Source organism: Rhinopithecus bieti, unplaced genomic scaffold (genome assembly GCF_001698545.2).
Source record: "Rhinopithecus bieti isolate Rb0 unplaced genomic scaffold, ASM169854v2 scaffold_29388, whole genome shotgun sequence".
NCBI classification, from domain to species: Eukaryota; Metazoa; Chordata; class Mammalia; order Primates; family Cercopithecidae; genus Rhinopithecus; species Rhinopithecus bieti.
Window position 1 is genome coordinate 216,759 of NW_016813389.1, and position 22,278 is coordinate 239,036.

At 56.0% G+C, this 22,278-nt stretch overlaps 1 protein-coding gene across 16 annotated transcripts in view; it reads left to right on the forward strand.

Moving 5' to 3' along the window:
• DNM1 (dynamin 1) overlaps positions 1–21,749 on the forward strand; it is a 52,851-nt gene extending 31,102 nt beyond the window's left edge. For 2 of the 16 annotated variants that reach the window (XM_017848268.1, XM_017848269.1), the window contains exons 11-23: positions 781–867; positions 5,896–5,966; positions 6,178–6,229; positions 6,434–6,445; positions 8,659–8,772; positions 12,823–12,932; positions 13,845–13,956; positions 14,395–14,406; positions 15,058–15,228; positions 16,646–16,887; positions 17,255–17,466; positions 19,598–19,634; positions 21,155–21,749. In XM_017848268.1, coding sequence (XP_017703757.1) covers positions 781–867; positions 5,896–5,966; positions 6,178–6,229; positions 6,434–6,445; positions 8,659–8,772; positions 12,823–12,932; positions 13,845–13,956; positions 14,395–14,406; positions 15,058–15,228; positions 16,646–16,887; positions 17,255–17,466; positions 19,598–19,634; positions 21,155–21,215 — 1,293 coding nt within the window. In that variant the 3' untranslated portion in view covers positions 21,216–21,749. Of the gene's footprint in view, positions 1–780; positions 868–5,895; positions 5,967–6,177; positions 6,230–6,433; positions 6,446–8,658; positions 8,773–12,822; positions 12,933–13,844; positions 13,957–14,394; positions 14,407–15,057; positions 15,229–16,645; positions 16,888–17,254; positions 17,467–19,597; positions 19,635–20,503 lie in introns of all 16 variants that reach the window. The other 14 variants (XM_017848260.1, XM_017848261.1, XM_017848262.1 and 11 more) reach the window with 12 other exon arrangements.
• Positions 21,750–22,278: the final 529 nt, after the last annotated feature.

A 22,278-nucleotide genomic window follows, 5' to 3' on the forward strand; every position in this document is an offset into this window, starting at 1 on the left:
TGGGGTGGAGACAGTGTGGCTGGCCAGAGCCGGACAGATGGTGGTGCCAGGCAGGGGCATGCAAGGCAGACAGCTGAATGGATTCCACCACCAGGGCCAGGGCCCAGCCAGGCCCCGCGGGGTACTGCTCATGCTGCTGGCCCCCACCTCGCATGTCCCTCAGCCCTTGCATGCTTTTGCCTGTGTTTCCTGCATGTCCTCTGGTGTGACTGCTAGTTCCCCCTGAACCCCCTCCCTAGCTCTGACAAGGAGCATTGCCTGTCCCCAGCCTGACTCAGGAGGCCAACTGGCACCTTGGTCCCTGTCCTCCCCCGATTCCTCCTGGATAGGAATCCGGAGGCTGTCCCCTGCCCGATTCCCCATCTAGCTGTCCCTCCACGCCTTTAGGAAGGCACGGGGTAGCCCTGAGGATGAGGGAACACTGGGAGCTAACGGTCCCAAGGTCTTGACCTAACCAGTCAGTGGGGCAGGCTCATTCCCATGGCCTTTCTCCCACGGGAACCACCCCTTTGCCCTGAAGTTGCCCAGGTAGGCAAGTGAAGAGGGCCTGGAACCAGGAAGACCCTTGAATCGCCATTTGGAACCCACACTTGGGGGAAAGGGGTGGCCGTGGCTTGGTGCCATCAGCGTCCTGGGACCCCAGGTCTCTCTTCCCCGCGTCGTGGGCGTTCTGTGTGTGCCTCCCACCCTGCACCGCGGATCCCTGGACTCGTGGGGTGTGGGTGCTCCCTACCCATGCCCCCTGTGTACGTGGCTTTCTGCCCTCCTGCCCTTCCCCAGCTCCAGCAGTACCCGCGGCTGCGGGAGGAGATGGAGCGCATCGTGACCACCCACATCCGGGAGCGCGAGGGCCGCACCAAGGAGCAGGTGAGCCCCGCGGCACCTGGCCTGGCCGCGTGTTCCTTCCCCTCCTGGCCGCCTGCGCCTTCCACTCCTGGCCCTGGGGTCGCTTCCTTCTCGTTTTGTCTCTTCGGTCTCAGTCTTCCTCCCTCTCATATTGACTCTCTGCTTCTCTCTCTTTTTTATTGTAGTAAAATACACGTTAAAATACCACTTTAGCCGTGTTTCAGTGCACAGTTCAGTGGCACTAAGTACATTGCATTGTTGCACAGCATCATCCATCCACAGAACTCTTTTTTTTGAGAAGAGTCTTGCTCTATCGCCCAGGCTGGAGTGCAGTGGTGTGATCTCAGCTCACTGCAACCTCCGCTTCCTGGGTTCAAGCGATTCTATTGCCTCAGCCTCCCGAGTAGCTGGGAGGCTACTGAGAGGTGGCGTGTGCCACCATGCCCGGGAAATTTTTGTATTTTTAGTACAGACGGGGTTTCACCATGTTGGCCAGCCTGGTTTCAAACTCCTGACCTCAAATGATCTGCCCACTTTGACCTCCCAAAGTGCTGGGATTATAGACATGAGCCACCATGCCCGGCCTACAGAGCTCTTTTCATCTTGCAAAATGGAAACTGTCCCATGAAACACTAACATCCCATTCCCTGCTCCCCCAGCTCCTGGCAGCTGGCAGCCACCATTCAACTTTCTGTCTCTATGAATTTGTTTTTTTGTTTTTTTGTTTTGAGATGGAGCCTCGCTGTTGCCCAGGCTGGAGTACAGTGGCATGAAATCGGTTCACTGCAACCTCGGCTTCCTGAGTTCAAGCGATTCTCCTGCCTCAGCTTCCCAAGTAGCTGGGATTACAGGCATGTGTCACCATACCCGGCTTATTTTTTATATTTTTGGTAGAGATGGGGTTTCACCATGTTGGCCAGGCTGGTCTCAAGCTCCTGATCTCAAGTGATCCACCCGCCTCAGCCTCCCAAAGTACTGGGATTACAGGTGTGAGCCACCGTGCCTGACCTGTATCTGTGAATTTGACTTTTCTAGGGACTTCATGTAAGTGGAGTCATACAGTATCTGTCACTTAGCATAATGTCTTCCAGGGTCATCAATATTGTAGCATGTGTCAAAAGCTGCTTCCTTTTTAAGACTTGAATAATATTACATTGTATGGATGGACCACACGTGGTTTATCCATGTGGGTTGTTTCTACCTTTTGGCCATTGTGCATCATGCTGCCATGAAGATGAGTGTACAAATCCCTGTCTCAGTCCCCACTTTCAACCCTTTTGGATATATACCTAAAAGTGGAAGTGCTGGGCCGTAGGGTAATTCTATGCTTATTTTTTTGGAGACAAAGTACTGCTCTGTCACCCCTGCTAGGCTGGAGTGCAGTGGCATGATCATGGTCCATTGTAGCCTCAACCTCCCGGGCTCAAGCGATCCTCCGACTTTAGCCTTCTGAGTAGCTGGGGCTACAGGTGCATGCCGCTATGCCTGGCTAATTCTAAAATCTTTTGTAGAGACGGGGGTCTCACTATGGTGCCCAGGATGGTCTCAGACTTCTGGGCTCAAGCGATCTGCCTCAGCGTCCTGAAGTGCTGGGATTACAGGCATGAGCCACAGTGCCCAGGCTAGTCTGGCTTTCTTCACTTTCTGGCAGTCTATCCTTGTGGTCCTCTCTTTGGGCCTCTCTTTGTCTATTTGCTGGTTCTCTGGGTCACATTATACGCCTCATAGCGACCCCCACCTTTTTTGTCATCGTTCATCAAATATTCACTCATTTCTTCCTTCAATCACAAACATAGCCACTGAATGCTACCTCTGAGCTGCATGGAGCAGAGGTGAACAGGGCCCATCGCGGCCCTCACGGAGCTCAGAGATGAGTCCTCCTTCCTGATCCATGTCTGCCATGCCCCTACCTGTCTGTTGTAGGCCCCTCTGGCTCCCATTTCCCATTTCCTGTTTTCACACATCTCTCCATGATGGTGCCATCTCCATTCATTCATGTTTTTGTCGTTGATGTCATATTTTTAAATCCTTATTGATTGCTTTTTAATTACAAACATCATAAATACTCAATAAAAGATTCAGTCAGTATTGAAGTGGTTAAATTACAAGGAGATAGCCCTCCATTCACTCTTCCCCACCCCCAGTTCCTCCTGAAAAATAACCATTAGTAACAGTTTGGGACTCCACACAGTGGCTTATACCTGTAATCCCAGCACTTTGGGAGGCCTAGGTGGGAGGATTATATGAACCCAGGAGTTTGAGATCAGCCAGGGCAACATGGCAAGACCCCGTCTCTACAAACAAATTTAAAAACTAGCTAGGTGAGGCAGCATGCACCTGAATTCCTAGCTACTACACGTGGGGGGCTGAGGTGGGAGGATCGCTTGAGCCTGGGAAGCAGAGGCTACAGTGAGCTGTGATCATGCCACTGCATTCCAGCATGGGCAACACAGCGAGACTCTGCCTCACTAATACCCCAAAAAGCAAAACAGTTTAGTGTGTCACCTTGCAGGCATTTTCTTACACAGGTACACTCACACACAAACACACACAATCCAGATTCCATCTTTATCCTAAACCACAATCCTGCTGTGTGCCTTGCCTTTTTCCTCTGAAGATAATCGTAATATCTAACATCTGTTGAGTATCTCATCTTCTGTGTCTTCACCAGTTCTAAGAGGCAGAAACTCTACATTTGTGGAATCTGAGGCTGAGGACAGACTCCAAGCTCATAGGAAGCAGTGGGGCTTGGGTCTGAACCTGACATTCTTTGTGCCATCTGGAAAGTCACTCTTATCACTACTCAATTCCAAATCTGTTCACACTTAATCGTTTGCAAGGGTCTTTTCAGGCCGGAACCTGGACATTATCCTTGTTCTGTCTTTTTTTTTTTTTTTTTTTTTCTTTTTTTTTTGAGATGAGTCTCGCTCACTGCCAGGCTGGAGTGCAGTTGGCTTTGATTTGGCTCACTGCAACTCCACCTCCCAGGTAAGCCATTCTCCTGCTCCGCCTCCCAATTAACAGGACCACAGTGCACGCCACCAACCCGGATAATTTTTGTATTTTGTAGAGCAGGGTTTCACCATGTTGGCCAGGCTGGTCTTGAACTGTGATCTCAAGAGATCTCCTTGGCCGGCGCGCAGGTGGCTCAAGCCTGTAATCCCAGCCTTTGGGAAGCCGAGATGGGCGGATCACGAGGTCATAGATCGAGACATCCTGGCTAACACGGTGAACTCGTCCTACTAAAAAAAACAAAAACCTAGCCGGGCGAGGTGGCGGGCGCCTGTAGTCCTCAGCTACTCCCGAGGCTGAGCAGGGAGAATGGCATAACCGGAGGCGAGCTTGCAGTGAGCTGAGATCCGCCACTGGCACTCCAAGCCCGGGCGACAGAGCAGACGCCGTTCAAAATAAAAAAAAAAAAAAAAAAAGAGAATCTGCCTGCCTGGCCTCGCAAAAGGTGCTGGGCATTACAGGCGTGAGCCACCGCACCTGGCCGGTCCTTGTTCTTTTGAACAGCTGCAGGGTGCGTTCTTGTCTAGAGAGTATCATTATCTATTTCACCCTTAGATAGCCACTGGCTTGCTCCCAATTTTTCTCTATTACAAACTGTACTACTTTGAATACTCTGGCTCCTGTATCTTTGCTTACTTGATGAGTGTATCTGTGAGATATAATTCTGGAAGTGAATATGTGCATTGTTTGGTTTTTTTTGAAATAGGGTCTTGCTCTGACACCCAGGCTGGAGTGCAGTGGTGCCATTATGGCTCACTGCAACCTCTGCATCCCTGGGCTTAAATGATCCTCCCATCTCAGCTTCCCAAGTAGCTGGGACCACAGGTGTGCACCACTACACCTGGTTAATTTTTCTATTTTTTGTAGAGACAGGGTTTCTCAATGTTTCCCAGGTTGGTCTTGAATTCCTAGGTTCAAGTGATCCTCCTGCCTCAGTCTCCCAAAGTGCTGGGATTATGGGCATGAGCCACCACACCCAGCCCTGTGCATTTTTATGTTTGTTAAATATTGCCAAATTGCCCTACAAGAAGGTGATACTGATTTACACTTCCATCAACAATATATGAGAGAGCTCATTTCCCAACACTTGTGCCATGCTGATCATTTAAAAAACCTCTTTTTGTTTGTTTGTTTGTTTGAGATGAAGTTCGCTCTTGTTGCCCAGGCTGGAGTGCAGTGGCATCATCTCAGCTCACTGCAACCTCCGCCTCCTGGGTTCAAGTGATTCCCCTGCCTCAGCCTCCCAAGTAGCTGGGATTATAGGCATGTGCCACCATGCCCAGCTAATTTTGTATTTTTAGTAGAGACGGGATTTCTCCATGTTGGTCAGGCTTATCTCAAACTCCCGACCTCAGGTGATCTGCCTGCCTCGGCCTCCCAAAGTGCTGGGATTACAGGTGTGAGCCACCGCACCTGGCTAAAAGCCTCATTTTTAACTTACATTTCTTTGTTAATGAGGGTAAGGATTTTTTACACATCCTTAGTGGTTGTATGCATTTCTTCTGTGAATTATTCATCATGTTCTTGACTATTTTGATTTGTGATTTTCTTTCTTTCTTTCATCCTCTTCTCTCCTCTCTTCTTTTCTTTTCTTTTTTCTTTTCTTTTCTCTCAGGGTTTTGCTCTGTCTTCTAGGCTTGAGTGCAGTGGTGCAATCTTGGCTCACTGCAGCCTCAACTTCCTGGGCTCAATCAATCCTCCCGCCTCAGCCTCCCAAGCAGCTGGGACTACAGGCACATGCCACTACGCCTGGCTAACTTTTGTATTTTTTGGTAGAGACAGGTCTCCCTATGTTGCCCAGGCTGGTCTTGAACTCCTAGGCTCAAGCAGTCCTCCCACTTCTACCTCCCAAAGTGCTGGGATTACAGGTGTGAGCCGCCACGCTCAGTTTTTGTCTTTCACTGCTGGCAGGGACTGTATTTATTATGGATACTAACCTTCTCTATGTGCTGCAAGTATTTTTCTCCCAGCTTGCGCTGCGTTTTAAAACTTTGTGCTGTCTTTCCCGCTTGCCCACCAACTTACGTATCCTTGAAGGTCATGCTTCTCATCGATATCGAGCTGGCTTACATGAACACCAACCATGAGGACTTCATAGGCTTTGCCAAGTGAGTGTTCTCCCTGAGCAAAAAGTGAGTGCTCCCTGGGCAGAGAAGGTAATAACGTGTGTGTATGTGTGTGTGTGTGAGTGTGTGAGTGTGTGTAGAGCCCAGGTCTGCTAGGTTAACCCTCTGGGTCCCGTGCCCACTAAGCAGTGGGCAGTAGAGCTGGGCCTCTTGAAAGGAGAAGTTCTGAGACTCCTCCTCTCCCTCCCGTTAGTGCTCAGCAGAGGAGTAACCAGATGAACAAGAAGAAGACTTCAGGGAACCAGGTGAGTGGGCCCCAGCAGCCCAGCCTGAGGGATGGAGGGTGCCGGACGGACGCCAGACTCTGAGAGCTCCTCCCCTGAGGGGAAGAGTCCCAAGGGGGCCAGGGACCTGTCAGCCGCCAGCCACAAGCCTCCCACTCTGCCTCAGTAACCCTCTCTCCTCTCTCCCCGATGCCTCTCGTGGTTGCTATGGTTACCTCTTTGCAGGATGAGATTCTGGTGAGTACCAGGACTGGGGCTCTCGGCTTGTGTAGTGAGGGGGCGGAGGGTCCATTGGCAGTGGGAATCTGCAGTGGGTAGGAGGGCACCCTTTGGCTGAAGCTGCTTGTACACACCAGCCCCTGGCATTTCACACCTGCCCTCAGGCCAGAGGCAGGCCCAGCCGCATCCACCCGTCCATCTGTGTGCACCAGCCAAGCACCTACTTCAGGCAAAACTAGACCGTGTGGGGCTGGGTGGGTGAGAAGGCCGGGCCTGGCATGGAGTAGGTGCTCCTTAAACATCTGTTGGATGGATGGATGCACGTGAGTGAGACACTTTTTTAAGAAGCTGACAACCATCGCCTCCGGACTTGAATGAAGAGACGAATGAGCAGTCAAGAGAAGTCAAGAAGTCACTGCTCACCTGGCCTCCTGCTCTCTGTCCTTAGATGTCTGCGGAAACATCCCTGGTCCGAAGCGCTTGCTCAGTTGTACACATGAGCCCGAGGGTCCTCAGCTTTTCTTTCCATAGGTTCCAGAGGCCGTAGTTTCTTTGTAAGACTCTAGGTGTTTATGTGATTATTGGCTTAATGTCTATTTCCTTCCCAGGCCCCACAAGGGGAGGGCTGAGTCTGTCCCGTTTATCATTAAATCCTCAGCTCAAGCCCCATGCCTGGCACACAGTAGGTGCTCAACAGAATGAAGGGAGGAATGAACATGGTATCAGGATAATTCAATTCGGCCAACATTAGCTGTTGCCTACACGGTGCTGGCCCCTGGACAGGACGTGGAGACCTGGGCCTGCTGGTAGGGCCCAGCTAAGGCCCCTGAGAGCTCCATGCAGGGTAGGGATTGGGAGAGCAGGAAGTCCCTGGTGTGGGGCTGCAGAGAGGGCTTAGGACGAGCAGAGAGGAGTTCAGGGTTGGGTGTGGCCGAAGGGGAGGACAAAGACTACAGGTTAGGGTGGGGAGCAGGTGGCAAGATCTGCTGGTCACATCCTGGGACAGTGGACTCAATTCCAGAGATGGTGACAAGACCCTTTGGGAATCCTCGCCTGATCGGGAAGGGGTGAGAGAGGCAGCTGGTGGCCTCCCCTCAGCTCAACTGCTGCTGGGCTGTGCAGCTTGGGTTCTCAGCCAGGTTCTCAGGGAAGCCAGAGAGGCATAAGGAGGGCTCCAGAAGCAAGCCTGGCCCCAGAGGGCTTTGCCGCCAGCCCCAGGCCTCCTTGGGTCTTCTCTCGATGCTCAGAGAAGAATCTGGAGAGGTCAGGGTCCAGGAGGGAGCAGAAGCAACTCCCTCATCTTCTTGGTCTGATCCATGGCCAGCACCTGGCCAGTGACCCTACCTCCAAAGTAGAATCCACAGGACCTGGACTGTGGCCATGGCTCTGGACAGTCCTGGGGACAGCTGCTTCCTGCCATGAAAAGGGACCTTAGCTTGTTACTCTGGGCACTTTGTGGCTCAGCCCTTGCCCCTGGGGACCTGGAGTCAAAGACCCTTAGAACCATACTATCATAGCTTTTATTTATTCATACTACAAATATGTATTGATCACTTACTATCTGCCAGGCCTTCTGCAAGGTGCTGGGATATACTAGTGACCAAGAGTTCACCATTTAGCAGGGGAGGCTACATCGACAGATAATCACACGCACGCATGCAGAGAAGTTAATTAAAAATCGAAATCATGTTTCAGAGTCAACTTCAGGGAGTGATCAAAGATTATTATGGGAATCCTGATTTATACTGGGGGCCAGGAAGGGCCTGCCTGAGAATGTGAATTCTGAGCTGATACCCGAAGGCTGAGTGGGAATTTGCCAGGCTAAAAGGAAGAAGTGCTTTCTAGGCAGAGGCAGCAGCAGCATGTGTAAAGTCAGAAACACATCTCAGAACAGATGAGACTCACAGTTGGCTTGCCCAATCACCCCCATTAACTGTGCTTGCATACTCCTAGTGACAGGGAGCTCATCCCCTACCCAGGCCTCCAGTCCCTTACTCGGCCAGGTCTGCCTGTCAAAGGCTCTTTATCCTGAGCTGATCTCTGCCTTCCTGTCTTCCACTCTGTTCACTTGTGGTTCAAACCAAGGCAGGTCTGGCCCCCACCCTCGCTGACTGCCAGGCCTCCGAGAGCTGGGGGAGTGGTGGGGTTTCAAATGCCTCTCTTTGCCTACCCCATCCCCCACAGGGAGGCTCAGGCCCTGTCTGCTGACCTCCTGCCCCATCACTCTTCAGGTCATCCGCAAGGGCTGGCTGACTATCAATAATATTGGCATCATGAAAGGGGGCTCCAAGGAGTACTGGTTTGTGCTGACCGCTGAGAATCTGTCCTGGTACAAGGATGATGAGGTGAGTCAAGAGCCAGTAGTCATCAAGGGGCTGGGCTGGTGGCCAGAGTCAGGCTCAGACCCTCTTATGGGCTTGGAGTGGGCTGGATGGTGGAATAGGGTTTTAAAATGTCTCATCAAAGATCCGTGGGCAGGCTGGGCATGGTGGCTCACACCTGTAATCCCAGCACTTTGGGAGGCCGAGGCGGGTGGATCACCTAAGGTCAGGAGTCTGAGACCAGCCTGGCCAAAATGGTGAAACCCCGTCTCTACTAAAAATACAAAAATTAGCCTGGCATGTTGGCAGGCGCCTGTAATCCCAGCTACTAGGGAGGCTGAGACACAAGAATGCCTTGAACCCAGGAGGCGGAGTTTACAGTGAACCGAGATCGCACCATTGCACTCCAGCCTGGGCAACAGAGCGAGACTCTGTCTCAAAAAAAGGATCCACGGGTGGAGTTGGGATTCAAGGGTCCAAGGCAGGTGACCCTGGGGGTTCAGGGGGAGGCACCCTCTCACCCAGGTTGGAAGAAGAAGATGGCTTAGCAGGACTGAGGAGCCTGGGGCTAAGTGCCCTGGGGAGGGTGGGCAGGGGCCTTGGGTGCCCCTCCCTGACCCTGCGGCCCAGCGGCCTTCCTGTTTTCCCGCTGCAGGGCGTGCCGCCTCCTCTGTGGCCCCCACAGGCCCATGACACACACGAGTCCAGCTGCCAGACACCCGGTTAACCCCTGCACCCCAGTCCCCTAGACCCCTGCAGTCCAAGGGAAATGCGCAGAGTGCCCCCAGGCTGAGGGGCAAGGAGTGTGGGGGCCCTGCCGAGTTGCCACAAAAAAACCCTCCCCGCCCACTAGGGTGCACAGAAGCCCCTGCCACCTCCTTCCCCTGTTGCTGGTCTCCTTTAAGAATGAGTCTATTTGGCTTTCACATCTGGATTCCAGAGGTGACCAGAGAGAATGGGGAGGGCTGGGGGTGGGCTTGTGGTAATGAACTCCAGCTGGCCAAGGAGTGGGGGAAGGGACCCTCTTCTTCCTGAGGGGCTGTTGGAGGCTACAGCACCCTCAATGGGGGAGCGGGGCTCTGGGTGGGGCCTATGATTTTGGCCTCCAAGCCCCCTCCCAGGTCCCTGTCTCCTCCAAGTTTGTCCTGGGCAGGGGCCCCAACTCTCCACCTTGGGAGGGGCCCTCTGTCGTCACTGGCGGGGGCGCCAAGCCATCTGGACCTCATTACCCCAACCCTGGCCTCCCCCAGCATGGGAGCCCCTGGAAGGGATGGAGTGTGCGGTGGCGTGGGGTGCGGGTAGGGGGCGGCTTCCTGCCGGTCACTCTGCAGGCTGCCTAGATGTCCCCATGGGTTTGGGGTCTCCCATGTTGAGGCTCCTTACACAGGGCCAGGGAGACCATGTGACCTGGGGCTGAGGGCCTGAGACCTGGCGACACTGTGGGGGAGGGGCGCGTGCCACTGAGGGGGTCCCCTGTTCTTGTGCCTGAGCTTGCAGCTCTTTCTGGAGATTCTGTGTACATCTGAGTTAAGTTGTGTGCGAAAACAGCTCTCAGAATCGCATGTGGGGAGGTGGGAGCGGGCTGTGGGCTGTGGGTGCTGGGAGGCAGGGTGTGTTTGTGTGTGTATATGTGGCTTGTGGGTCTGGTGTGTGGGTGTTTTTTAGGAGTGTGACTGGGGTATAAGCATCTAGGTGTGTTTGGAATATGTGGTCTGCATTTGCATCTGGGGGTGAAATCTGTGTACCTACGGAGTGACTCTGGGCACGTGCCTGTACTTGGGATGTAAATGCAGGTGTGTGTGGGGAGGGGGCTCTGGAGGGAGGGTGTGAGTATGGGGTGTTTGAGAATCTGTGTATGTCTTTGGGATGTGAGAATGGCGGCAGTGTTCCAGTCGTGAGGGTGTGTATGGGTGTGTGTGCATGCACTTGTGTGTCTCTGTTTGGGACATGGGTGTGAGATTGAAAGTATGGGGGTGCTCATGTATGTGAGTTCTGGGGCTGTGAGTATCAAGGTGCATGTATGTTGAATGTGAGTGGATTTTTGCACTAGGACCACTGGGGATGTGGAGGTGGTCCAGGCTGGTGGGAGAGTGGTCTGTACTTCTCTACCCAGCCGCCAGCCCTCAGGTTTTGGGGTGAGGGAGGCTCTTTGGGCAGACCGGCAGCTGCCCACATCCCCAGTCCCCATTGACACCCCCATCCTCTCAGTCTTCCTCGGCCACCCTTCCCCCATCACCGCTACCCCCCACCAGTCCCACAGCAGGGTGGCACCCTCATCCCTCTGTGCCTCCTCCCAGCCCACCCTGTGCCCCAACGCCCTGGCTCCAGGCTCCGGTTCTGGGATGGCAGGCAGGGGTCGGTCCAGCTCTCCAGTGGCGGCGGCGCCGAGGGTCTAACCCAGCCCAGCCTAACCAATGTGCAGACTACTGTACAATTTGGGAGTCCTGAACAGATAGTCTAAACACTGGGTAGACGGAGTGGAGGTGTCCTCTGGTCCATCCAGGCAGCAGTGTCTGTCCATCCGGTGGGTGCTTCAGCCCCATCCCCTGGAGATCCAAGAACCCCCCAACCCCAGCCTGTGTCCCCCCAGCCCCAAACCAGCCAGCCCGTGATCCCCTCTCTGCTCCCAACTCCCCTTCTGCCTCCTTTGACGTGGCAGGGGTGAGCGGGAGCTGGGACTGAGAAGGAGGGGCCTGAGGAGGGGGCCGGCCGGCAGGAAGGGAGGGGTGGGGGGAGGAGGCCAATCCTACCTAGTGTCCAACCCCGAAGCGCAGGGCGGGTGGTGGCGGGGCCTCTCTCGAACGGTTCCAGATGTTCCCTGGCCGTGTGTGCAACTTCCTCCTCTCCTCCCCCAGCCGCCCTCTGGAGCTCCCGGCCACCCGCCTGGCATAAAGAGGGCTTTATGTGGCTGCATGGGCCAGGGGGGCGTGGGGGGCAGAGAGGGGTGGGCAGGATGACGCCAGGACAGGGGAGCAAGGTCCCCTAAACTCAACCCCCTACCTGAGATCCTAGGCAAGGCTCATGCCCAAGCTCTTTGAGTCCCCAAGGCCCACACAGACGACCCCCGTGAGCAAGTAGGGCATGGGTGACAAAAACCCCTCCCGTCTCCCAGGGCCCCATCCTGGGGTATCTCCTTCCCAGATCCCTGAACCCCTCTCCTGGGACACAGCAGCCTACATACACACGTGCCCATACCAAGCATACTCATGGGCCTAGCACCCCACACGCCTGCGTGCAGATACACATAACTCCTCCTAGACAGCTTTAGACAAATCAAACACACAGCCCATTGTACCACGGTGTGCAGGTAAGATGTGCACCCCAGTATAAGTGTGTGGTATAAGCTTGTGCGTGGCTGTGCAAATGTAGGCTTGCACAATTGCGACACACATCCACAAAGTGTGCACACATCCACATTGAGATGCAGACACGCTCACACTGACACGTGGTTCATGCTGGGCACCTCCCCAGATATACATGTGCACACACACAATAGGTAATATGTACTTGGGCTTGCATGTGTTGGCACAAACACACAACTACACACACACATGTTGCACACACAGGCACACCATCTCCAGGCTTGTGCTGGCTGCCTTATTGCTAACACATGGGGAGCTTGGGGGAGTGGGCTGAGGCAGCCCTTTGAAGCCGCCGGGGCTGGTGGCCCCCCTTCCTGGTCTCTGCAGTCAGGAAATGAAGTCAGAGGCAGCCAGGCCGGGGGCGAGAGAGGCCTGAGTGTGCGGTCCTTGCCTGAGGCCGGCCTGGCTTGTATCCAGGACTTGCCTGGGGAGGGATTGTGGGAGCCTTCCATACTCTCACCTCCCCACCCTTCACCAGCCTCCTGGCCTCCGGCATATATGCAGAGCTGGTGGGACCCGCTGGAACGCCACTGGGGGCCGGCAGTGCCCAGGAGGCCTACAGTCCTGTGGCCAGGATTTTATCTAGCTGCACCTTCACAGTGGGAGGGGGCTGATGCTTAGAAGCCCCGGGCCAGTCAAGGGGACTCTTAGGGAGTGAGGTGTGGCAGAGAACAGTGCCAACCTCACTCATTGCTCCTACCTCCACCCACAGGAGAAAGAGAAGAAATACATGCTGTCTGTGGACAACCTCAAGCTGCGGGACGTGGAAAAGGGCTTCATGTCGAGCAAGCACATCTTTGCCCTCTTTAACACGGAGCAGAGGTGCCTGCCTGCCCCTGGCTGTAGCTGCTGCAGTCCCAAAACCACCCGCACTGAGTAGAAACTGGGTACAGGGATCCAGGGAGAAGAGGAACCTGCCCCAGGCCCCACAGCAAGGAATCCACTGACAGATGCTTACTGAGTTCCTGCTTTGAGCTACACATCATGTCAAGATCTCCCATCCCCTCCCCTTCCCTTCCCTCCTCCTTCCCTCCCTCCTTTCCTTCCTCCCTTCCTTCCCTCCATCCTCCCTCCTTTCCTCCCTCCCTTCCTCCCTCCCTTTTTTTCTTCCCTCCTTCCTCCCTCCCTCCCTTCCTCCCTTCCAGTCTCCCCTTCCCTCCCTCCTTCTATCCCTTCCTCCCTTCCATTGTCACTGGTATAGTACATGCTCTTCATGCACTATACTCTGCCAGGCACTGGAGCCAAAGGGCCCTATTCAGGCCTGGTCCTCTTCTCCTGCTCACTTTCCTATAGGGCGGTGGCAGTACCAGGCCTCTTCCTTCCTGACCCAAGGCTGACTCTAGTGGGCCCTCTGCTACTCAGAGATGAGGGTTCAGTCCAGCTGCCATCACAGGGGTCCTCAGAGAGCCCCAGAGGAAGCTGGTGGGGTCTGGGCCCCAAGCTAGAGACTTCACTGAGTATGGCTGTCCCCTTATCAAAGGTCCAGTCCCCTTCTAAGCATTTTGCCACTCACTTCACTGAATCCTCAGTGACCCGAGGAGGCAGGAATTCTTATTAACCCATCTTCCCAATGAGGAAACCGAGGCTGAGAGAGAGGAAGGGACTTGCACAGGTCACACAGCTGGGAAATGAGCTGGCCTCAGGCATGGTGACCCCAAAGTCTGGGCATGCCTTTAACCCCCAGGGAGGGTGGGGCTTTGCCCATCTGCCCTCACCATCTGCCCTGTCTTGCAGGAATGTCTACAAGGATTATCGGCAGCTGGAGCTGGCCTGTGAGACACAGGAGGAGGTGGACAGCTGGAAGGCCTCCTTCCTGAGGGCTGGCGTATACCCTGAGCGTGTTGGGGTGAGTGGCAGGGCAAGGAGAGGAGGGGCAAGCGTGATCCTGGGCCCCTGGGGCACCATCCTCAGTGATGCCAAGTCACGTCATGTTTCCCAGCCCTTATTTGGCTCAGAAATAATAGGAATCCTCCCCCCTACCCACTCTGGGGGTGGGAACAGAGATAAGTCTCCTGGTCCTCCCATCCTTCTCCAGTGGCAGTTTCACGTCTCTGTCTCTGTTGCAGATGGCATTTCTACATTCCCCTTTCTATGACGGTGGTTTCTTGTGACTGCCTTCTCTTTCCTCCCCTATTTCACTGTGGCGATGTCTACAGTGGCCTGAGAGTTGGGGTGCAGTGTCCCAGGTTCACTCAATCTCTCCCCTTTTCCTCTCTGTATGTTTCCTTCGGCTGTGCTCCCTGGTGGTGGCGGCGGTGACAATGTTGGTGTGTGGGCCTCCCAGGACAAAGAGAAAGTGAGTGTGGCCTTCTCTTGCCTCCTGCCAGGCATCTGCAGCCTGGCACCAGCTCCAGCCAGGTTTTCAAGCAAGGGACCTGGAGATATTCTTCTCTAATTTCTGGATTGGGACCAGGCGCAGTGGCTCGCGCCTGTAAACCCAACACTTTGGGAGGCCGAGGTGGGCCGATCATGAGGTCAGGATTTTGAGACCAGCCTGGCCAACACGATGAAACCCCATCTCTACTAAAAATACAAGAGTTAGCCAGGCATGGTGGTGCGCACCTGTAATCCCAGCTACTCAGAAGGCTGAGGCAGGACAATCGCTTGAACCCAGGAGGCGGAGGATGCAATGAGCCAAGATAGCACCACTGCACTCCAGCCTGGGTGACAGAGCAAGACTCTTTCAAAATAATAATAATAATAATTTCTGGATTGGGAAATTGAGGCAAATTCTAGGCACTAGAGTCAGAACCAAGACAAGGCTGAATCAGGGGAGTCTAGGGTTCTGAGAGGCACAGGGATGGAGAGCCTGGTGTGTGTTCAGGCCAGTCGCTTCTCTCCGTGCCTCAATGTTCTGGGTACCTTTGGAGGGGCTGAGATCCTGGCGATGCCTGGAGCCTGGCTGCGTGGCCTGGCCACCCTGATGCCCTTGTGTTCTCCATGGCAGGCCAGTGAGACGGAGGAGAATGGCTCCGACAGCTTCATGCATTCCATGGACCCACAGCTGGAACGGCAAGTGGAGACCATCCGGAATCTTGTGGACTCGTACATGGCCATTGTCAACAAGACCGTGCGGGACCTCATGCCCAAAACTATCATGCACCTCATGATTAACAATGTGCGTGCTCCGCTGCATGGGGGCAGGGAAGTCTTGTGGCACTGGGGACGCAGGTGGCCATGTTGGCCTGGGGGAGATGCCAACCAGCCCTATGGGACCAGGTCCAGGGAGGGAGGCACGGTCCAGACCAGAGCTGTCGGATAGAAATATAATGAGGGGCTGAGCATGGTGGCTCACACCTGTAATCCCAGCACTGTGGGAGGCCAAGGCAGGCGGAACACTTGAGGTCAGGAGTTCGAGACCAGCCTGGCCAACATGGTGAAACTCCGTTTCTACTAAAAATAGAAAAATTAGCTAGGTGTGGTAGCGTGAGCCTGTAATCACAGCTGCTTGGGAGGCTGAGACAGGAGAATCACTTGAACCCGGGAGGCGGAGGTTGCAGTGAGCCGAGATCCTGCCACTGTACTCCAGCCTGGCCGACAGAGCAAGATTCCATCTCAAAAAAAAGATAAAAGAAAAAAAAAAGAAATATAATGAGGGGCTGGGCACGGTGGCTCATGCCTGTAATCCCAGCACTTTGGGAGGCCAAGGCAGGAGGATCACTTGAGCCCAGGAGTTCAAGACCAGCTTGGGCAACACAGTGAGACCTCGTCTCTACACAGAAATTTTAAAGAATAGCTGGGGTTGGCTGGGCGCGGTGGCTCATGCCTGTAATCCCAGCACTTTGGGAGGCCAAGGTGGGCAGATCACCTGAGGTTGGAAGTTTGAGACCAGCCTGACCAACATGGAGAAACCCCATCTCTATTAAAAATACAAAATTAGCCAGGCGCGGTGGTGCATGCCTGTAATCCCAGCTACTCGGGAGGCTGAGGCAGGAGAATTGCTTGAACCCGGGAGGTGGAGGTTGCGGTGAGCCAAGATTGTGCCATTGCACTCCAGCCTGGGCAACAAGAGCAAAACTGCCTCTCAAAAAATATATATATATACAAAGAATAGCTGGGGTTGGTGGTAGCACGTGCTTGTACTAGCTAGCTACTGGAGAGGCTGACATTGGAACATAACTTTGAGCCCAGGAGGTTGAGGCTACAGTGAGTTGTAATCTTGCCACTGTACTCCAGCCTGGCGACAAAGCGAGACCCTATCTCCAAAAAAAAAAAAAAAAAAAAAAAAACCACACACACACACACACACAAAGAAAAACAAAACAAAAACTGAGTAGACAAGTGTTCTGGTGGCGTGATAGGTCCTAAGTCCCCTCCCGGATCTGTGACCTTGGTCAGGTGACTTTTCCTGTGGACCTCAGTGTCCTCATGTGAGCGAGAAAAGCGCGGTGGGGAGGCGAATCTTCCAGTCTACGCAGTGTAGGAGCCGCGTCGGAAAAGCCATACCAGCTCACAGTCCCAGCAGGGCCCGGTGGGGCGGCCAGGGCGCCACAGGCATCAAGTCCCCACCTCCTTCCCTCTTTGCCTACTCGCAGACCAAGGAGTTCATCTTCTCGGAGCTGCTGGCCAACCTGTACTCGTGTGGGGACCAGAACACGCTGATGGAGGAGTCGGCGGAGCAGGCACAGCGGCGCGACGAGATGCTGCGCATGTACCACGCGCTGAAGGAGGCGCTCAGCATCATCGGCGACATCAATACGACCACCGTCAGCACGCCCATGCCCCCGCCCGTGGACGACTCCTGGCTGCAGGTGCAGAGCGTACCGGCCGGACGCAGGTACCAGGGCCGGCCCCCACGGCCCCAAAGCCCCCCAGCCCGGGGCCCACGGGAGGAGTGCCGGGACCGGGCAGTGGCGCGCCCGCGTCACCGGGGTGGCTCCCACCTGGAGCGAGGGGCGGAGCTTAGAGAGGGCGGGGCTTGCCGCGGGGCGGGGCTTGCCGTGGAGAGCTGGCTGCGAGGCGGGGTGGAGCTGGGACGTTGGCGCCGCTGGGGGCGGGGCTTAAGCTCCGGCGACCGCCTCGGGGCGCGGCAGGGAGGGGCTTGCGTGCATGGGCGTGGCAAGCACTGGGCTGGGGCGGGGCCTCGGTGTGGGCAGGGCCGCTCATCTCGCCTCTCCTTGTTGCTCGCTCCCTGTCGCCTTCAGGTCGCCCACGTCCAGCCCCACGCCGCAGCGCCGAGCCCCGCCGTGCCCCAGCCCGGCCCGGGTCGCGGGGCCCTGCTCCTGGGCCTCCGCCTGCTGGGTCCGCCCTGGGGGGGGCGCCCCCCGTGCCCTCCAGGCCGGGGCTTCCCCTGACCCTTTCGGCCCTCCCCTCAGGTGCCCTCGCGCCCCAACCGCGCCCCGCCCGGGGTCCCCAGGTGAGTAGGGGCTGAAAGCGGCTGGAGAGGCTGCCGGACGGGCGTGGCCGGGAGGGAAATGGGGCTGGATTCCAGAGCATCGGACCCGGCCGCCAGAACCGGCCGTTTCCATCCCAGGCAATCGGACTCTGGGTGCCGGAGCCACGCCACGTGTGGCCGAGGGCTGGCGGAGCCTGCCCCCGAGGGAGCGCTGAGTCCCGGAGGTGGTCGTTTCTGGGGAGGGGGCTGTGGGGCTCGTCCCACCTGCCCCCTTCTTTCCAGCACTTGCATGGCGCTTCCCTCTATTTTCACTCTTGGCGGCCGCCCACACGTTGCATTCCTCCTCCTTTCTTCTTCTTGCTGTCCTCCATCCTCCATTCCGTCCAATTCCTCTCCCAGCCCCTGCGGAGCCTACCTTAGGTCTGAGTCTGAACACCTATCTGCTCTGGGTGTGTGGATTTCCTTCAGCTACCCTGATGTCCCCATTTCCCAGTCCTGACTCCTTTGAGCCATCCCAGGGGGTGTCCAGCCACTGGCCCACAGGAGCAGAGACCAGGCTGTGACTGTGTGACTAGAGAGGTGTGTGATGTGTGTGTGGGCGTGCACACGAGTGTGAGAGTGTAAGAATGGCACCCAGGCCCGGGCTAAGACAGGAGCAGCTGGGGAAGGAGCCTGGGGCCTTGGGCAATCTGATGGTTTTTTTCCTCCCCACCCCCAGCCCCCGCTTCTGGCCCTACCCAGTCTAAACCAATGTGGTAGGGGTGGCAGCAGGGGCAGGGATGGGAGTGGCTGAAGCCTGCTTCATTCCCAAAGATTTCTAAGGAAAAACTTTCTACTGCATCCTTTGGCTTGACTTTCTTGACCCATGACCCTCTTTCAAGGAAGTTCACTCCGATTCCCAATCTGCCCTGTTTCCACTGGCCACATTTTCTAAGGAAGAACACTGCAGGACAATAGCATGTTTTGTTTCTGCATGGCTGGAGGGTAGGGCTGTGGGTCTAGCGCCCATAAACCAAAATGAGGCAGGGATTGGGGCTTGCCCTGTGATGCTCTGATGACCAAAGCGGATGGGTAGAGGCAAGCAGCATGGTATTGGGCAAGAGGACTGGACTGGGAGTCCAGAGATGCTGCTCTACCCTGGGCCTTTAGACATGTCTCTTTCCCTCCCAGAGCATCAGCATCCCTTCTACCAAATGATGACATTCTGCCTTTCTCCCAGGGTGGCTGTGGGGATCGAGGGAGACAATGGCTATAGGGATGCTGTGTTAACTGCAGATGCAGCCGTAGGAGCACTTTGCTAACTGCCAACGTGAGTTCAGATTTGGCACCCAGGTCTATGGTGCGGTGTGAGATGTGATGTAAGGTTTGATGCCAGCCTGACTCCAGTCTTGCTAACACACATGAAACTTTTGGCAAATCGTGACCGTACCTTGGGGAAAAGAGCAGTCTGGGAGAGCTTCTTCAAGGCAACCTGACTTCAGTGAGGTCTGAGGCATGGCTGAGATAGGCTTATGTGGCAAGGAGGGTATCTGGGTAAAGAGCTGCAGTGTGGGCAGAGGTGTAGTGTGGGCTGCATCGAGGACAGCCACTGGCCAAAGCAGAGAACAAAGACAGAATGAGGAAGAGCTCTGTGGGGAGGGTGGGGCATAGGATGGAGAACCTTCAAAGTCCGAAGAGTTTGACTTGTTGGGGCTCAATGCTGTAGGCAGTAGGGAACCACAGAAGGCTCTTAGGTGGAGAAATGACAGCTGGACATTAGCAAGCAAGCCTTGTCTCCATGAGCAGCACGGGTGGTCCTCTGAGCACGCCAGGCACGAGTGTGCAGGGAGCTGGTGCAAATGCCTCTGTGTGCGGGTGAGCTTCTGTGTTGTGACTCCGCCCACACGTGTGCTTCAGTGTGCTGAGTGGCTGCATGCCCCAGATCCGTGCTGCACGCGCCGCCGGCCAGTGAGGGTGCTGGGCACTGGGAGGTGCCAGGGAAGGAGGCGTATGCGTGTTGTTTGTGGGCATGTGTGTTAGCGTGTGCATGTGGGCCATGGGGCCTCACAGCATGTGTGTGCACGCCCAGGCGTGTGCGTGTGTGTGCCCCCACCCCCAGGCCTGCCCCACCCGTGCGTGTGAACTGCCATGTTGATTTCGTGCTGTCTTTCAGAATCACTATCAGTGACCCCTGAGGAGCGTCAGCCATGGTAGGTACATGCCTCACTGCCTGCTGCATGAACGGTGTGTCTGCCCCGCTGCACTAGCTCCACACGGGGCACGCACCTGGGACCTCAGAGCCAGGCTCCCCGCCCCTCCCTTCTGCAGCTGTAGACTTGCTCTTTCCTCTTTCTGTCCTTGTGCCGCTGGCTCTCTCACCTCCCTTCCTAGCGAGCCTCGGGACTCAGTGCCACTGTCCAAGGCCTCCATGGCTGAGCCTGGGGACTCTTGGAACAGGCTCCGTGCCCAAGCTGGCAGACATGGGTGCTCTCTGGAGCCGTCAGAGAGGGCAGAGAGCTCGTGGTTTATTGTGTAAAGGCTGGGAACTTGGAGGGGGTTGTGTGTGGGGCTGGACTGTGAGGCGGCCAGAGGCCTAGGAATGTCATCCTGGGCACACTGTGCCTGGTGTGCAGTCAGAGTCATGCTCCTGGGGTAAGGCATCCAGCTCCCAGCCTGGCAGCGCTGAGGGCCGACTCCACTGCAGAGCAGGGGTGATAGTCAGGGTACCACCTCCTCTATCTGCCGGCAATCCAGTGGTGATCTAGGGTAAAAGCTTGAGAGTCCCATACACATGATCATCCCACAACACACCTCACAGGCCAGGCAGGGACACACAGCCCCCTCCCCTCCCTCCCAGGTACCGTCATAGCTGCTAGCATGTGACTGAAGGCAGTGTCCCTGGCCCCAGTTGAAGCACCGTAGCCGGCCAGCAGGCCCACGCACCTTGGCCTGTTGCTCCTAGGGTCACTTGTGCCATTCAGCCAAGGGGACGACCGTGCCTGCTGGTCCTGCTGAGCTCCACCCAGTGAGCCCGCCCCCGTTCTCCTGCCACTGACTCTCGCTCTTCTGCTTTTCCCAGCAGGAAGGGCCCAGCCTCACCTACGCGACCTGCAGCCCCCCGACCAGCCGAGGCTCCCCTCTTAGACTTATAAGTCTATGGCCACTGGCATCCAGCTGCCTGCCCTCCCTGCCTCCCCCAGGGTCATTTCAGAGGGTCCTGGGTTTTCTGACTACCGAGAAGGGCCTCTGGCGCTCCCTCCAGCCATCCCTTTTAGTTTCACCCTCCTGGTTCAAGCAGTGTTCTTTCTCTATCAGGCCTGGTGGCTGTTGCGTGGGGCTCCCCAAGGCAAGGGGTGGCCCTGGGCCGGTGGGTTGGAAGACAGGGTGACCAGAGAAGAGGGAAGCCCGAGGGGGCCGAGCATCAGCTTGAACTGTGGGTGCCCTGCCTGGGTGCTGTGTGAAAGGCCAGCGTGTGTGGGGTGGGGAGGGCCGCCACAGCCTCCAGGCGATACCGGTGAAGCTACAGCTCCTCCCTCCATCTTCCTCTCCTTTTCCTTCCAGCCCCTCTTTTCCAGGAACCTTGCCACACCCACACCTGCGCCCTCCCCTCCCCGGCCCTCCCACCACTGCTGCGGTGTGGCCGGCCCCTGCCGGTGTGCTGCACTTGCCTTACCAGCTCTCTCCTCGCTTTTCTCTCCCGTTTTCTCTTTGCTTTCTCTCCAACTGCCAGCCGATCGGGTCAGGCAAGTCCATCCCGTCCTGAGAGCCCCAGGCCCCCCTTCGACCTCTAAACAGATCCCTCCTCTTCTCGGAGACCTCCCTTTCCAAGCCTGCCTGGACGGCTGTTCTGTGACTTGACAGTGGCTTCCCTAGCCCCAAAGCCAGCCCCCTTCATCTGTGACTTAGTCTGTTGTAGTGGTGAGCTGACACCTCCAGGCGTGACCATTGGTGAAAACTTGTGCCCCTTCTGTGGTATGCCCTTGCCTTGTTCTATAAATATCTATAAATACTCATATATATACACACCTACACATGGCCGACCGCCTCGCCTCTAGCGCTGGGAATCAGTCACTGTGCTGTCCTTGTGGAGTCTTGTGGCCCAACTACAAGAGAACGCTGTCCCCTGACATCCCCCTCTGAAGTGTGCCACCTCCAGTGAGCCTCCCTGTCATGCCCAGCCTGTGGACAGCCAGCCCCCGCCATACCTCCCGCCCCCTACCAAGCATGGGGGTGCTGTGCAGGCAGCCGTGTGGCCTGACAGTCTCTACCAGTCCTGCTGTCCCTCGGCTGAGAATAAAACCTATTTCTGGATGACGGGGAATGTCTCCTCTGCTGGTTGTGTTCTCTCTGGAGCTCAAGGGAGGGGAAGGGCTAAGCCATTACTAGGGTGCTGTTGGGGGTGGTGAAAAGACCACATCCTTTCCGAGGGACACTTTTCCTGGAAAGTCCCTGGAGCTTAGTTGGCTCTCATCCTGCAAAGCCAGCTCTGGCCACTAGGGGGCAGGGCCATTAACTCAGCCTGGAGGGAGCCTGCGGGGTGGCCGGCATTCTGGAGGGACAGACAGAACAGGCCACCAGGCTCAGGCAGGCAAGGGAGGCAGAAGGACAGAACGGAAGACACCTTGGGTGCTGGCACCCTGCCTTCCCGGCCACCGCTAGATCAGGCTTCTGAGCCTGTTGGCCATCGGGGCTGAACTGTCCCCATAGGTACCATGGTAGTCCCTGTGTAATCCCCTAGATGTCACCAGGCAGCATACAGGTAACAGGCCTGGAAGGTCCCAACAGCCCAGCTGCGCAGGCTCTGACACTCTGGGGCTCCCCGTTCAGTGGCACAAACTCCAGAACCCAGTGAGA